We start from the raw sequence: 16,834 nt of genomic DNA, 5'->3' as shown, positions 1-16,834 counted from the left end.
TTAAGTCTTTAATTAATTCCTCAAATGACATACCAGTCTTCACTGCATTTCCAGTAATTAGTATTTTCAAATTTAGTGTTTCATATCTGATGAAACTCTTTTAAGTATTTTAACTTTGTGTTTTCTTTTAACTTTGTATTTCTAAGCTGTTAAATAGCCCAAAAGACAGTATATATTCTACTTTGGTATGCTTGCTCTGCATCCTTCCTCAACAATTCAGTTTTTATAGTAAATGTAGGAGTTCCCGTTGTGGTGCAGCAGAAACGAATCTGACTAGGAACTATGAGGTTGCAGGTTCGATCCCTGGCCTCACTCAGTGGGTTAAGGATCCGGCATTGCTGTGAGCTGTCTGTCTGTCACAGGTTGAAGATGTGGCTCAGATCTGATGCTGTGGCTGTGGTGCAGGCCAGCAGCTGTTGCTCCCTATTAGACCCCTAGCCTGGGAACCGCCATATGCTGTGGTTGTGGCCCTAAAAAGCAAAAATAAAAATAAAATATATATATATATGTTATATAAAATATATATAGTAAATGTATATCAGATTTTAGTTACTGTTTATGCTTTTAAATAGAGTTAAAAACTAAGATTCCCTTACCATTCAGCTTTTAACAAACTAAACATTGCTTTAAAAAGCTGCCATGAAGACAAAATAAAAAGTAGTCATCTAAAACTTGGCACAAGTCTGGCAGCTATTACCCATTCAGCATCAATTGCTATAAACTTTATAAATGATACCAGTTTTGAAAAATTGGTAGATTTGATGGGCTGGTTATTAAGCAAAATGGTCTCTTGGCATATTGGTCATTTGACTCATCATCACTCCTATAACGGGAGAAAATGTGGATGCAGGACGGGCTAGTGACGAGAAGGTAGGAAGATTTCTGTCTGACTGCTTCTACTTCTCAGTCAAGTCTGAAACCAGGTCAGATGCTACCGGTGAAGGCTGAGGTGGGTGGCAGGAGATCGGAGGAGAAAGGAGGTATGCAATGGTCTCACTGGAGAGTGTGAAAAGGACCATCCCCCGTATGCTGAGTGCTCGCGTGGGCTACCCTTCTGAGATGTGAGGTCACACATCCGAGGGGAGACTGCCCGTACAGTGCGTGTGGAACTCCAGTAATACCGGGCTGCTTGGTCACAGGCACAGACTGAGCACATGGTTTAACTCGTGTCCAGGCTTCGTCCACTGAGTATAACAAAGAGGACACAGGTAAAAGAGTTAAAGGTATCTGTGAAATAACCATGCACCACTGACCAGTCAAGTCAGAAAGACCATGACATAGAGCTTCATGAACTGAATGTCCCAACAGGACCAAAGAATTGTGGGCATGGAGTTCCAGAGAAAGTCAGTTGGGAGACTGGCGAGGGCCACCTGAGGGAGAGGTCTGGGAATCACAGCAAGGTGAAGGGCATAACCCATGGGAGTGGGCAGCACGATCATGGGAAGGGATGGCGGAGGTGGAGTGGAGGGAAAGACCGTAGAGAAGGAAGGTGTCAAGAACCTGGAGAAATCAAACACATGAATCCTGAAGTCATCGGGAATGGAGTCTGAGTACGAGGGGCAGGAAGACTGGGATGCAAGGTCTAAAGCCACCAGTGAATGACGACAGAGAACGACCAAGAGATCAGTTACGTGTCTGAGACAAGGGGGAGGGGGTCAGTGGCCATGCAAGTCTGACAGCATGAACTACACAGGGAAGAGAAATGGTTTAAAAGCTGCACAACACAGAACAAGACACCTACCCCACTTATGAAACACGTAAGAGAATGGAAGAGCCTCTGCTTGAGAGGGCTGCAGGAAATAGAAACCATTAGGAAATAACCAGACTCCGGTAAGGGAAAGAAGGTGAAAGGAACTGTTCAAAGAGTGAATGAGAATACAGCACATATATACTCTCTGGGTTCAATGCTGAGAATTTCCAATTAAGTGGCTCTGAAATGTGTGCTATTAAAGCCCCTCTACTGCTATTTTAATAAAAATCCTGAAACAACTTTAAGTTTTATTTTTGGTCACTGATTGTTATAAACATTGTGCATAATGTATCTCCCCCAACAATTTTAAGATTACGTCCACAGAATTCCCGTAGTGGCTCAGTGGTGAACAAATCCTACTAAGATCCAGGAGGACTCGGGTTTTCAATCCCTGGCCTTGCTCAGTGGGTTAAGGATCTGGGTTAAGGATGAGCTGTGGTGTAGGTCAGACGCTGCTTGGATCCCACATTGCTGTGGCTGTGGTGTAGGTTGGCAGCTACAGCTCCGATTCAACCCCTAGCCTGGGAACATCCATATGCTGCGGGTGTGGCCCTAAAAAGACAAAAGACAAAAAAAAAAAAAAAGATTACATTCACATACAAGCACTTACCTCTATTTCTGTAATTTTTTCAGATGGATTATCAATGAGGAAACGTGCTAAAGTCCCAGGAGTAGTTCTGTAAGTTAGAATGATTGAGTTTTTAGGGTCCTGACACCACTGAATAAAGAGATCCCTTGAAAATCCACATTCCAGGTCGGGTTGGCTGGCAAGTACCACTTTGGGGCTAGGTACTCGAGCCAAGTCAGAAAGACCATGACAGAGAGAGAGATGGCGAAACTGAAATGGATTATTTCTTTTGTCTTCAAAACATCTCATCAATTTATCACTCATCCATTCTACCTAGTGTGGGAGAAAACGTGACAATAATTAGAAAAAACCATATTATAACTTCAATGTATTCTACAACAGTCGAGGAATTCAAGTTCCATCTTGTCTTAAGTCTTTTTTCCACCAATGTTTGCATAAATTTGTACCATGTTGACAAGCAACTTACTGTTTCTAATCCCCATCTGATCCTCCCAGCCTGATGTTCATCTTAAAAATCTAATTTTGCATTACGTTTCAGTTATAAGTCACCTTAAATCTTATTCAGAAGGCAGTGTCTAAGCTCTAAATGAATACCTTGCCCCAGAGACGGCTACTTCAACAGTAAGAGCTTGTTCAAAAGAAAGAGAAAAATGGATTCTAACATTCATTTCTTATGAGGTAGGTTCTATTTTTGCCCGCGTTCTGCAGATTGTGATATTAAGCATTAGAGAAGCAACTAGCCCAATCTGTCGAATGGGAACAAAAATAGAACCTACTTCATAGGATAGATAAAGATTAAATGAAATAATACATGTAAAGCACACAGAATAGTAAATGGCTAATTTTTAGTTTTTATCATCATCATCCTTGTCATCATTAAGATCATCAACCTCAACAGAACAAGAAAATTCAAAGGGTAATTATAATTAACACATTGTTTTCCCTAAGCCCGATCTCTGCAGCAAACATCTTTATTACAAATGATAACATGAAAACAAACCTGAGACTTAGAAAACTCCACCACGTTATAACTGACATTATTTAGGAGTGCCAATGAGTAAACACCTAATCCGGCATCTTTAGTTCTCCAAATCTGATCAAGGAGTTGAGCAAGTTCCAAAACTCTACCTGCAGTGTCCACTGCTATTAACACACTTCCATCACCTCGAAGTGTTTCCAGGACATTTGCTAGAAGAAAAGAATGTAAAATCCTTATAAAACCTAACAATACGTTGCTACAAAGTTAAAAATTATTTTATCTCCATGTTTTCACTGTAAAAACTATTGTTTATAAATGAGCAGTCTCTATGCCAGGCACAAAGTAAAAGAATTTCATTCAGGTTATTACAATTACTTTTTATACCATGAATATATGTTCACAGGAGTGAAAAGCAATGGCATTAACTCCCAAGTTTTTTCACTGAAAAATTATAGGGAGTTCTCCTTGTGGCTCAGCAGTAATAAACTTGACTAGTAACCATGGGATGCGGATTTGATCCCTGGCCTTGTTCAGTGGGTTAAGGATCTGGCATTGCCATAAACTGTGGTGTAGGGTTGCAGACATGGCTCAGATACTGCGTGGCTGTGGCTGTGGCATAGGCCGGCAGCTATAGCTCTGATTCGACCCCTAGCCTGAGAACTTCCACATGCCACAGGTGTGGCCCTAAAAAGCAAAAAAAAAAAAAAAAAAAAACAAACCTATAGAGCAGTTATTTTACCTATAGTACACATTGAAAATGACATTTGTACAGTATACTGAGAAAATAGGGTCAATAGGCCAAATGCAACCAGCCTTGGGTTTCCAGGTCACTATGGTCTCACCTGCCAACACCAATAAAGTTTGTTATGAAATATAATGCCAAAATTTATACACACATATTTATACTTTATACTAATACATACATGCTTTGTGTATGTCTGTAGAATAAAATATAAATAATATTCTCTCTTCCAATAATAGACTTTCTAGATGAAAGTCTGCTTGGAAATTTTTAATAAAATCAAACTCCAGCAAAAACAAAAAAACCAAGAAAATGCCAAGATTTGAAAACCTTAAAGTTAGAGTAACAGTATATAAGTCATGCCTTTTCTTTTTTTGTCTTTTTAGGGCCACACCTGTGGCATATGGAAGTCCCCAGGATAGGGGTTACACCACAGTCAGGGCAACAATGGTTTCAAGCTGCATCTGTGACCTACACCACAGCTTGCAGCAATGCTGGATCCTTAACCCATTGAGTAAGGCCAGGGATTGAACCTCATCCTCATGGATACTAGTCAGGTTCGTTACCACTGAGCCGCAATGGGAACTCCAAGTCATACTTTTTAAGTGGACAAATGAAGGCACTGGTTACAAATATGTTAAAAGTAGAATCCAATTTTCCCTGTAGAATTCCCATGCAGCTTATAAAAAGTATATATAAGGTAGAAGAGCTCAAGCCAAAGCAGAAGCAACCAGGGATGGCCCAGAGGCATCTTTTTAGAACCAAGACTAGGGAGTTCCCATTGTGACTCAGCAGTTAAAGAACCCAACTAGCATCCGTGAGGATGCGGGTTCGATCCCTGGCCTCGTTAAAGATCCACCACTGCTGTGAGCTTCAGTGTAGGTTGCAGGCACAGCTCGGATCTGGCATGGCTGTGGCTGTGGCGTAGGCCGGCCGCTGTAGCTCCAATTGGACCCCCTAGCCTGAGAACCTCCATGTGCCTTGGGTGCCGCCCTAAAAAGACATTAAAAAAAAAAAAAAAAAAGAACCAAGACTTCTAGATTAGAGTGTAAAACACCTATATACCAAAATTAGCAAACTGTTTGCACAGTCATTTATCTCCTTTGTTCATTTTTCTTTTAGAGAGTAAATTCTTTCTAGGAGTTGTATGTGAGATCTTTATATATTCTGATGTTTCCAAGACATATACCAGTGAGGCCAGGGAGAGCTAGCCATGTGCTGAATGGCAGGGAGAAACCAATTTTATACCTTTTCCACAAAAGTTAAATTCAAACCAACTAAAGCATCTCTTTATAAAAATATTGATATGGTCACACAATATGTTTTCAAAAAATACTGGAGTTAGCCAATCTCTTATGACAAGGAAAGTTTCAAACAGAACAGAATAAACAGTAATTCACACTGCCATGCACTCCCACAGTGCTGTAGAAAGGACAGTGTGCAATACATACTCAGAAGTTGCTCGTCCCTTTGTTTTCTCCGGGGCTGCACGTATGTAGCATTAAATGAATCTGTGATAAGTAGGGAAGGTCTGCTTAGCATTTCCAGGGAACATCCATTTAAGTGGCTATAATGAAGTTGAAGAAGAATATTTACTATCACTTCATATAAACAATAGCTTACCTTATCTAAAAAATAACTTATTTTATAAGTTGGTTTCCTTATTAACTATCCAAATATACATGTTCATTGATAAGAAAATCTGATAAATTCAAAAAAGGAAAAATTAAGATCTTTCAGAGTACTATCACTCAAAGACAATCAATATAATATTTTGGTGCACATCCTTCTAGGTACATAAATAAGTTTTTCTTTGAATATATACGTATATGTATTTTACAAAGGTGACAGCCCATTTATACACCACTATACTCAGTCCTATTACCTAGTTTTCTCCCAGGACATTAAAATCATTTTCTAGATCTAATTTTTAACAATTATAAAAACCTTCTGTTCTATCTGTATAATATTTATTTGGTCCTTTCCCTTTACTGACATTTAGGCTACTTTTTTTTGCCATTGTAAATAATCTCTCAAAGAATACTTTTACAAAAAGCTTCAACTGCATTTCCAGTTGTTTCTTTCGGACACATCCCTAGAAATGTATTTACTGGAATATACAATATTGCTAAATGGCTTTCCAGAAAGGTTTAACCTTTTTTCAGAAAGCTCTTCCTTTTCCAGAAAAGTTCAACCAGAAAGAATGACCAACTCACTAAATACTTCCAGGAAGACTATTACCATTTAAAAACAAGTTTTTGTAGCTCCGATTTGACCCCTACCCTGGGAACCTCCAGATGCCGTGGGTGCAGCCCTAAAAAGCAAAAAAAATAATAAATAAAAACAATTTTAATGTTATTTAATTTAAAAAATCATTATCATTTAAATTTTTTTGACTTTATAACTTCTGTCCATTTTGCAACTGGTATCTTTTTGATTAATTAATACCTGGTCTTTTTTTTTTTTTGTAATGGCCACACTTGCAGGTTATGGAAGTTCCCAGGTCAGGGATCAAACCTGTACCTCCACAGTGACCTAAGCCGCTGCAGCTGGCTTCTTAACCCACTGCACCACAGTGGGAACTCCAATACCTGATCTTACAAGTAAGTCTTTGGTCAACTTGCTATAAATATTTTCCCTAGTTTATAGGTCTTTTAGTTTAGTTTATTGTTTCAGACATTTCGAACTGATACATAATCAAATCTATCAGAAGTTTCCTTTGTAACTTGGTCTATTGCCTTTCTGCTTACAGTCTTTCCCAAATCAGAGATCAGACTCACCAATATTATTTTATTTTCTATTTAATTCTAATTCATCTGAAATTTAATATTTGGTAAAAAAAAAAAAAAAAAACCTTTTTTCCCAAAATGTTTATTTATTTATTTTTTATTTATTTTTTTGTCCTTTTTGCCTCTTTTTCCTAGGGCCGCTTCCCATAGCATGTGGAGGTTCCCAGGCTAGGGGTCTAATTGGAGCTATAGGCACCGGTCTACAGTCTACACCAGAGCCACAGCAACATGGGATCCAAGCCAAGTCTGCAACCTACACCACATAACACAGCAACACCGGATCCTTAACCCACTGAGCAAGGCCAGGGATGGAGCCTGAAATCTCATGGTTCCTAGTCAGATTCGTTAACCACTGCGCCATGATGGGAACTCCTAAAGGGAGTCTAACTTTAAATATAGTTATATTAGATAGTAAATACTGACTTTATCAAAAACAAAAAACTAAACAAACCAAAAAAATCCCACAAAATTCCTTTACATAGCAGGTCAAGAACATATAAAATATAACTTGACATACAAAAATTAATCTCCTTTACAACCTCTCCAAAGAGATATTTGTTTTATAGAGTAGATATTTGCACATAAATTTCAAAACAATGTCTTTTATTTCATATCAATTTTTTTTCCCTTACACTGCAAATAATTTAAGTAATTTAAAAAACATTCACTATTTGGTGCTTTTAAGTTGCTCTAGATTTCTGGTTAAAAAAATTACTTTGTTTCTATTTTCTCTCCAAAGAGTGGAATAATACCAACTGCATTTCCTTCGCTTATTGTCTTGATATACTTACATCTCCCTCTTGTGGTTGAAGTCAACTGCATAAACAATTTCTTCTTCTCCATCTTTGACTATTTTCCATATTGTTCCACCTATCATGTGACCAGCCGGCAGAGGTGTGATGGACAAGCCGTGTCCTTTACCTGTGTCAACAAGATAATGACAGTACTCAGATTTCTTTTCACAACCCTAAAGAAAGGTTCGTTCATTAGCTATTTTTTAAATAGGTAATGTATGCAAATGGTACAAAATTCCAAAGTTAAAAAGGCAGACAGTGAATGCAAGTCTCACCCGCCTGTCCCCCAGCTAGCACGTACTTGCATGGAGGAAAACACTCTGTCGTCTTACTGTGTCTTCCTACAGACATACTTGTGCTGATAAATAGAAGGCTAGAGATTGCTATTACTATTAAATAACTCAGTATGGACGAATAAACTTTAATATTTATATTGTACACACAATTATCAAGTGTTTCCATCTTCGCCAACCTCTAAATAGACAATTCAAATCTCATTATTGTAAAGAATGCATCCTATAGAAAAATTAAATTCGGGCAAAACCGCTGAGACCACTGTTACTTCCTGGCTAATCCTTCACCATTTTTTCATACTTATGAAAATCTTTCAATAGAATTCTCTCTATAGACGATAAACATATACTCTAATATATGACTTCCCGACTTAATTAGATGACAATTTCTTTAATGTTCAACTCCAGAATTTGGGCACATTCTATTCTGTGCTGCCACAGCGCTTCATTTACTTCAATCAAGGCCTTTAGTCATCTGAGTACTTTATCTCCTCAACCTCACTGTGAGCTTCCAACAGGTGGACCTGGCCGCATTACTTTTGTGTGTTACACACAGTAAATACTAAATAAGTCTTTTGCAAATCAAATGTGAAAAGGCCTCAACTGTTACATTTTGTCAGAATTTAGTCTTGGAGACTTTAAAATTCAAATGACTGGGGGGAAGTTCAGAGTTCCCAATCAAAAAATGCTAATTTTTTATTCTTCAGACTACAGTGCCTATAATTTTCCCTACAAATTCCCCTTGTAATAGTTAAACACCATTAGCCCAATTATTTGCTATTTGGAAGCATTGTTTTACCTTTCAAATTCACAATCTGAGAGAACTTTAACTGCTGTATTTTATCAAAGGCTGCATCCACATCATCTAGTGTAAAGAGGGTAAAATCTTCTGTATTGTGTCGGGACTAAAAGAACAACACAGATCAAAGGTTAAAGATGATCACTGCGGGAGTGTTAAAAAAAATGTTTTAATTGTTTACGTTACCTGGTAAAGGTCATACATGAACATCTGACCCATTTTATAAACAGGAATGGTTGCATAGATAGCGCAGTTCAGACCCAACTTTCCGACAGCATACGGGAGGGCACCAAGATGGAGAGGATCCGGGTGGGACAACAGTACTGCATCAATCTGATGGACATGCCTGCAATACAGTCGAGATGGCTACTTCTCAAATCTGGTTCTTAAGGGTAAAAGCAGGACACCCCAAATTAATGTGACTGTCCTGATTTCTCTCAGCATTCTGAGTTGAAGACTATGCTGGGGTGAAAGAGCAAAACTAAGAGCTAAAATTATGTTCCATATGAATTTCAATTATTACTACCTCTGTCCTGCACAGGGATCAAAATTATGGTATAAGTTGCATGTAAATATATGGTGTCTAGACCCATATATTTTTTAAAAAGAAGAAAAAGGAAAGATAAACAGTAGACACCACATATAACCTGATTTCAAATAGCTTTCTTTTTTTTTTTTTGAAGTGGCTGCACTTGTGGCATATGGAAATTCTCAGGTCAGAGACTGAATCCAAGCTGCAGCTGCAGCAATGCTGGATCCTTAACCCACTGCACCACAGCAGGAACTCCTCAAGTGGCTATCTTGTATGCTATTAATTTTGGTTTAAGAACTAAGCTCAGAAACAAAGAAATTGTTAAGGTAAATATACTTAAAAGGCCACATATTTATTATGGATTTTTTTGTCTCAACTTTTTAACATGGTGATTGACAGTATATTCATTACAGTAAAACTTTAATCAGTGAAGGATATGTTCTCATCAACAAAAGAAATGAGAAAAAAAATTTTTGCTGTAAGTTCTAAGTTTTTTAAATGTTTAAGTTCTTATTCCTTCCATAATCAGTACAACAGTGCAAACATTACTAAATTCTTCTTTGATGGATTAGTGTTCTTTTGTATCTCATGGACTTTATTCTAAGCACCAATTCTCAAATGTCTAGCATCAAAAGATAGTAGAAAATAAGCTAATGTGATCTGACTACAGAACTTTTACAAGGAAGGTTTTTCCTTTCTTCAAATTCCTATAAACTTAATCTTTGCTCTTTTCTAAAATTTAGGTGCAAAAATCTGAGATCGACCAAGTAGCAAAGATTAACTTAAGATTCTGCTGAATTTCACAGCTTATAAGTCAATCAATAACTATACAAATAAAAATAGTCATTATTTGGCTCTTTGGCAGAAGTAAAACGAAATTTTTACTATAAACTAAATTAGAGCAAAAAATGTAACATCAATGTAACATCAAAATGGTATTACAGTGGAGAAAGGAGAGGTTGATTTACTAAAAGTGTAAAAATATTAACAGTGACTTACTTCCTCAGGGAGTCTATAATATCCATAGAAAAGTGCTCATCCCAGCCACAGTCCAGTAAGAATCTAAACTCATCAACTTGGAGAAGATAGCAAAGAGCAGACTCTTCTTGGACCCCAGAAAGGGTAGTTAATTTGATAATAGATGTCATTTTTTTGGTCCAATAACAACAATCCAAAAGGTTCTTTCAAAAGAAATAAAAATATAATTAAACACAAAAGCAGAGTTATCTTAAAGACTTATTTCCATCACTGCTAAGTGTAAAGGTACCCACATACTTTTACACCTTCTTGCTTATAGAGTCCTTCAATGGCTCCCCAATGTGGTTTAATGAAAAGCAACAGACCCTGGAATCAGACAGACCCGTACATCAATCTACTCCTACAGGGTTCTGGGTAAGTTAATTAACTTTTCCTCACTTACGTATCCTAGTCTATAAAATATGAGTATAAACATATACGTTAAAAAGGGTGTTAGATGAGTTCAAATAGTGTATAAATTACCTAGAATGGAGACTACCAAGTTCCTCAGTAAATAAATATACTCAGTCAGTGAACTCACCCTTCAAGGTGAATTTGTTCCTCCTTCATTTCGCTCTGCGATGGCAGTGATTGCACTGCAGTGCAGTTATTAATTTATGTGTCTTCCTCTCCTACTAGACCAGAGGTCTTTCAATAACGAGATCCCCTTGAGGATTTCATAAAAAGCTACGGACCTTTCCTTCTCCCCGCAATTCTTAAAAAAAACAAAAAGGCCCATATACACATAGAAACTCATATGTTTTTCTGGCAGTTTAATGTTAAAAACCCTTGCACTGGAATGTGAGCAACTGAGAAACAGAGGTGGTACCTTAAGTGTGCAATTCCTAAAAGAGAACCTGACACATAGTAGGTTTTCAACATAGACTGGATGGAATGTATACTGAGATGCCTGCTACATGAACGCATCTGTTGGAATTTGGGACCTAGAATTGTGTGCTATTGAACAGATGGTATTAAAAACACCCGTTAGTAAAGTACAACTCCACAGTAACATTTCAGATCATAGCTCCTTAAAATAGATCAGCCTTTCCTGGCTAACTAAGCAAGCAGGAGAGAAGGTCACTGCATATCTGATGATCCCTTACCATCTGCCCAAGGTCCTACAGTAGAACTGCCCATCTTTCATAACAGGCTGTCAGGGGGCTGATCCCACCACCTCCCATCCTTGTTTGCCTCTGTCACAGCCAAAGACCCACGGCTCCCACGTTACCCATTATCACTGATGTGCACATCTAGTTGGACCCAATCCGCTGCCTCTTCTCCCTCTCCAAGCCTTGCAGTGTGCCCTCTGGAACTCTTGTACTCACCCGTAACTCAAACCTCTTCTCTGAAGGTTCTCCTCACCTGCTAATCTTTATAGAAACCTGGCTCTTCTCAAATGACCATTTCTTCCGCAGCATTCTCAAGAAGCCTTTTTTCTCTTGTACTCCCTGACCTTGAAAGCAGGAAGGATGTGTTCCTTGCTCCTCACTGCAGCTTCCAACCCATGTCTCCTCCTTCCTCCTTGCAACACTCCAGTCCCACTGAAGCTCATGCCCCCCAACTAGCTGTGAGCCTTTCCTACTCTTCCTCATTGCTGGCATCTCTTCGTCCAAGCTCATTCATGGAGGATTTTATTTCCTGACTCAGTTTTCCTCTAAGTAGCTTCAATATTGACCTCTTCATTCCTTGACTTTCTCAACTCCAATCATCTTGTTTCACTCTAGCCACCCACCACTGCATTTACAACCACGAACATATCTCAACCAATAAGCTGTACCACTTTCAAAACGTCACCTTTAAGTATCTTCCTCTCTCACTACCACCTTCTTTACTCTGGTATTTCCACTGCAAACATCCTTTATCTTCACTCGTATCTCTAATCCACCAACTTATTTTTCACTCTCCATGACTCCCTCCTGTCTCCACTGAACCATGATCCACCATGATTATTCTGCAAACACTCCCAAGCATCTTGCTGCTCTAGTCCTTCTTTGTACTTTCCTGGAAAGACCTCAACCTTCATTGGCTCCAGTCATTCTCAGTCCATTCTATCAGCTCAGTGTTGCCAGAAGGGGGCAGGAGGAAACAATCAGATAGCTGTGCTATTTGCTCTTTAAATTAATGCTCAAAGGAGTTCCCATTGTGGCGCAATGGAAGAGAATCCGACTAGGAACCATGAGGTTGCGGATTCGATCCCTGTCCTTGCTCAGTGGCTTAAGGATCCAGTGTTGCTGTGAACTGTGGTGTAGGTGCAGACGTGGCTTGTATCCCCTGTTGCTGTGGCTGTGGCGTTGGCCGGCAGCTGCAGCTCTGATTCGACGACCCCTAGCCTAGGAACCTCCATATGCCAGGGGTGTGGCCCAAAAAGCAAACAAAAACAAAAAACCAAAAATAAATAAATTCATGGCCAAAGATCTAGAGCAGGCGCTAAGTCGCACCTATCAGAGTTTTCTGAGTAGGCTGACTTCCCATCTCCGAAACCAACAGTTCACATCTCCTTTTCTCTGCTCGAGCATCACGCACCCCTCCCTCCACCCAACTCTCTGTTGATAATCTTACCTCATTCCTCAATTAGAAAGTCAAAGTAATCAGACAATTCCTCCTCATTGCCCAAATACTGCATCTATTAACCTATTGGCAGGTACCCTGCTGTGCCTCCCATCATACAGAACAAATGGCCCAGCTCTCCTCCAAGGCCAGTCCTGTGGGGGCTTTGAATCCACTCTCGCTTACCTTCTAAAGAACTTAACCTCCTCAGTCATTCCTTCTTTCCCGTGGATCATCAATGCATCACTGAGGTACTGTTCCTATCAGCATACAGATACTCTACAGTTTCCCAATTCAGAAGAACCCCCTCTTAATCCTTCAATCCCCTGCAGCTGCTCCATCACTTCTAAGCTCCCCTTTCACAGCAAAATTTCTCAGAATATTTGTCCACTGATGTGTCTCCACTTTCTCACTTCCCATTCACCAACACACCAAATCTGAGGTTTTTCTCCACATCCTTAGAACAGCTTCCATCGTTTCTATACAACTTAAGCCAGTGGACATTTCCATGATCCCAACTTACTGGAAACTGCAGCAACATTCAACAAAATTAGCGGCTCCATTCTCCTGGGAACACCCTACTCTGTTTCTGTCACCCCTTTGCTGGTTTTCGGTATGTCTAACTAGCCAATCCTCACTCTCTTTGGTTAATTCCTCTTTCTCCCTCCAAGCTCTAAATGAGGCAGTGCTTTTCAGCAGGACTTTCTTTTCTTCTTTCTCTCTAGGTAATCTTGCCCCATCTCACAGCTTTAAATATCATCTGCAGAGTTTCCATTATGGCTCAGTGGTAACAACCCCGACTAGTATCTAAGAGGACGCAGGTCTGATCCCTGGCCCCACTCAGTGGGTTAAGGATCTGGCATTGCCAAGAACTATGGTGTAGGTAGCAGATGTGGCTCCGATCTGGCATTGCTGTAGCTATTGTGTAGGCCGGCAGCTTTAGCTCCTATTCGACCCCAGCCTGGGAACTACCATATGCTGCAGGTGCAGCCCTAAAAAGACAAAAAATAAAAAAATAGATAAATAAGTAAATAAATGACATCTGGTCTCTAATGGCATCATCCGTGATTCCTTCCTTTACTGGTTTCCACATTTAATCCATCGGTAATTCCTGCATTTTGACCTCCGTTGTGTTTCGCAAGTATAATAATGTCTCCATTTCCACTGTCATCAAGATCTCTAATTAGTTTGTATATTTTCCCTGCCTCAAATTTAATCTCCGAGACATTTTCTGACCACCCTCAAGTCCAACTCCCCTTGGTTACATCCTATGATGTGTGTGTGTTTTCCTTAAAACAGTTAGTGCCCATCTACACTTGCTGCTTACTCGCTGCATCCATCCCCTTCTCTCCTCTCACTCCCCACACCAGGATAAGGACCCATGAAAGAAGACTAGGTTTTTTGGTTTTTTTTTTTTTTGTCTTTTTGTCTTTTCTAGGGCCGTACCCATGGCTCAAGGAGGTTCCCAGGCTAGGGGCCCAATAGAAGCTGTAGCCGCTGGCCTACACCACAGCCACAGCAACGCGGCATCTGATCCGCATCTGCGACCTACACCACAGCTCACAGCAATGCCGGATCCCTAACCCATGGATCGAGGCCAGGGATCAAACCCACAACCTCATGGTTCCTAGTTGGATTTGCTAACCACCATGGGAACTCCCATAGACTTGGTTTTGATCACAGTAATATTCCAACGCCTCTACAATGCCTAACACACAGTGGTGGGCAATAAATGTTTCTTAAATGAATAAATGAAAGAAGACGGCTAGTATTACACGAGCTTAGTGCTATGACCACATTAAGAGCTACCTATTTACATGCATTTCCCCTCACTTGGGAGAGCCCTCCGAGTGCAGGACTGGGTTTGATCTATTTTTGCATCCTTACTACAGCAGCACATCTTACACAAGGTGGTGGTTTAAGCAACAGTTCTTGAAACAAATTAGTCAAAGTTAAAAATATATTGACTTAGGAGTTCCTGTCGTGGCACAGTGGTTAACGAATCCGACTAGGAACCATGAGGTTGCGGGTTCGGTCCCTGCCCTTGCTCAGTGGGTTAACAATCCGGCGTTGCCGTGAGCTGTGGTGTAGGTTGCAGATGCGGCTCAGATCCCGCGTTGCTGTGGCTCTGGCGTAGGCCGGTGGCTACGGCTCCGATTCGACCCTAGCCTGGGAGCCTCCATATGCCGCGGGAGCGGCCCAAGAAATAGCAACAACAACAACAACAAAAAAGACAAAAGACAAAAATGTATATATATATATATATATATAGACTAGCGTGTTCCTATTTGTAAGGTATGAGAAGTGCAAAGATACTAATTATTTGATGAAAAAAGTTTATAAAAAAATTTTTGGATAAGACTTTAAAACTTCTCCCTGCCAAAAAGCTCCCTGTACTCCAATTACATTAACGACCTAAAGGAACTCTTTTCCTACACAAATCTACCTTACCCTCCACTTTCTTTCCATTGCAAAGAGAAAATACACAGTATTTTGCAGCTAGAACTGAATGAGTTCATGTTAAGACGTTTTTGCAGACAGACCCAGATTTCAACAGATGAAAATTTACAACTGCTTGTAATATAATAAAGCTGTATCTTGATTAGATAGTCTTTACTTACTGATATCTCAGTCGTATATAGGATGAAACACTGAGTTCAAAGGAAGAGTTCCTTATAAATCTAAAAAATAAAGAAATAAGTCTCATAAATGTGGTAGGACGATTTACTTTGGTTTAATCATGGTGTCTAACCTCTATGTCTTGCCCTGAGGTGGCCACCATGAGCAGCAGCAAGTGGATAATATATGGTCTTTCTTTTTTTTTCTTTTTTTTTTTTTTGTCTTTTAGGTCCACACCTATAGCATGTGGAGGTTCCCAGGCTAGGGGTCAAATTGGAGCTGCAGCTGCTGGCCTACACCACAGCCACAGCAACTCGGGATCTGAGTCACACCTGCAACCTATACCACAGCTCACGGCAACGCTGGATCCTTAATCCACTGAGTGAGGCCAGGCATTGAACCTGTGTCCTCATGGATACAAGTCAGATTCACTTCCGCTGAGCCACGACGGGAACTCCAGTCCTTTTTTTACAAAAGAAACTTGTCACAATTTTGGGAAGCCTAAGCTAACATAAAGCAAACAGGGATAAAGATAACAAAATACAGGGGTTCTCTTGTGGCATAGCAGGTTAAGCATCTGGCATTGTCACACGGTCACTGCAGCAGTTTGGGTCACTGCTGTGGCAAAGATCCAAATGCTGAGAACTTCCCCATGCCCAGGGCAGGGCAGCAGGGGCAGCAGGGAGAGATAATAAATAAAAAAGAAAAATAAGTAAATGTATGGAATTGCTTATAATCAGGGCAGAACTGTGTACCTTAGGAAAGAAGATTTTTAACTACCATAAGGTTATGTATTGAGAATCATTAAAAGAGGTAAGATCTTAAATTGCTAAGGATTGGTAGGTGCTGGGTAGAAAGAGACACAGAGAAAAGGTATTCAAAACAGGAGAGTAACATGATCAAAGGCAAAAAACAACAGCTTACAGAGTACTAGTGACAAAACTAGCCTGGCACACCATCATATAAGCAAAAAATGAAAAAAAAAAAGCCCTAATGAATAGAAAAGGGCCAGCTAATGAAAGGCCTTGGAAACTCTGGACCTAGTTCTAACTGTTGAACAGAACAGGTAACAGAGAGATATTTTAAGATCAATTATAAGATGACAGGATATAGGTAGTTCTGCAGATTCGAAACATTTGCTGGCATATGCGATTGTTTAGATAAAGACGGTGGTGAAAGCAGGGAGATAAAAAAGGAGAGGATTTAGCAGCCCCCTCCCTCCTTTCACCTTTGCAGGTGCTATTTTGAGACTAAACTGCTTCAGCCTCAAATGTACCTTATAACTCTGCAACATGAGTTCACAAGTCATTGTCTAAGGAACCAAGGCTAGAAACTCTACATGTTTGATTCCTTCCTTTGCTTCCTGAACAGACTGTTACCA

At 39.8% G+C, this 16,834-nt stretch overlaps 1 protein-coding gene across 2 annotated transcripts in view; it reads right to left on the bottom strand.

The window, feature by feature from the left end:
* CPSF2 (cleavage and polyadenylation specific factor 2) overlaps positions 1-16,834 on the bottom strand; it is a 30,613-nt gene that overhangs the window by 10,840 nt on the left and 2,939 nt on the right. For both annotated transcript variants that reach the window (XM_047795298.1, XM_047795297.1), the window contains exons 2-9: positions 15,456-15,515; positions 10,267-10,448; positions 8,922-9,081; positions 8,736-8,841; positions 7,641-7,770; positions 5,512-5,627; positions 3,340-3,527; positions 2,361-2,651 (exon numbers count right to left, since the gene is read on the bottom strand). In XM_047795298.1, coding sequence (XP_047651254.1) covers positions 2,361-2,651; positions 3,340-3,527; positions 5,512-5,627; positions 7,641-7,770; positions 8,736-8,841; positions 8,922-9,081; positions 10,267-10,415 — 1,140 coding nt within the window. In that variant the 5' untranslated portion in view covers positions 10,416-10,448; positions 15,456-15,515. The remainder of the gene's footprint in view (positions 1-2,360; positions 2,652-3,339; positions 3,528-5,511; positions 5,628-7,640; positions 7,771-8,735; positions 8,842-8,921; positions 9,082-10,266; positions 10,449-15,455; positions 15,516-16,834) is intronic.

The sequence above is a fragment of the Phacochoerus africanus genome, chromosome 9 (assembly GCF_016906955.1).
Source record: "Phacochoerus africanus isolate WHEZ1 chromosome 9, ROS_Pafr_v1, whole genome shotgun sequence".
NCBI classification, from domain to species: domain Eukaryota; kingdom Metazoa; phylum Chordata; class Mammalia; order Artiodactyla; family Suidae; genus Phacochoerus; species Phacochoerus africanus.
The sequence above is the reverse complement of the archived record's forward strand: the minus strand, read 5'-3'. Positions and strand labels throughout refer to the sequence as shown.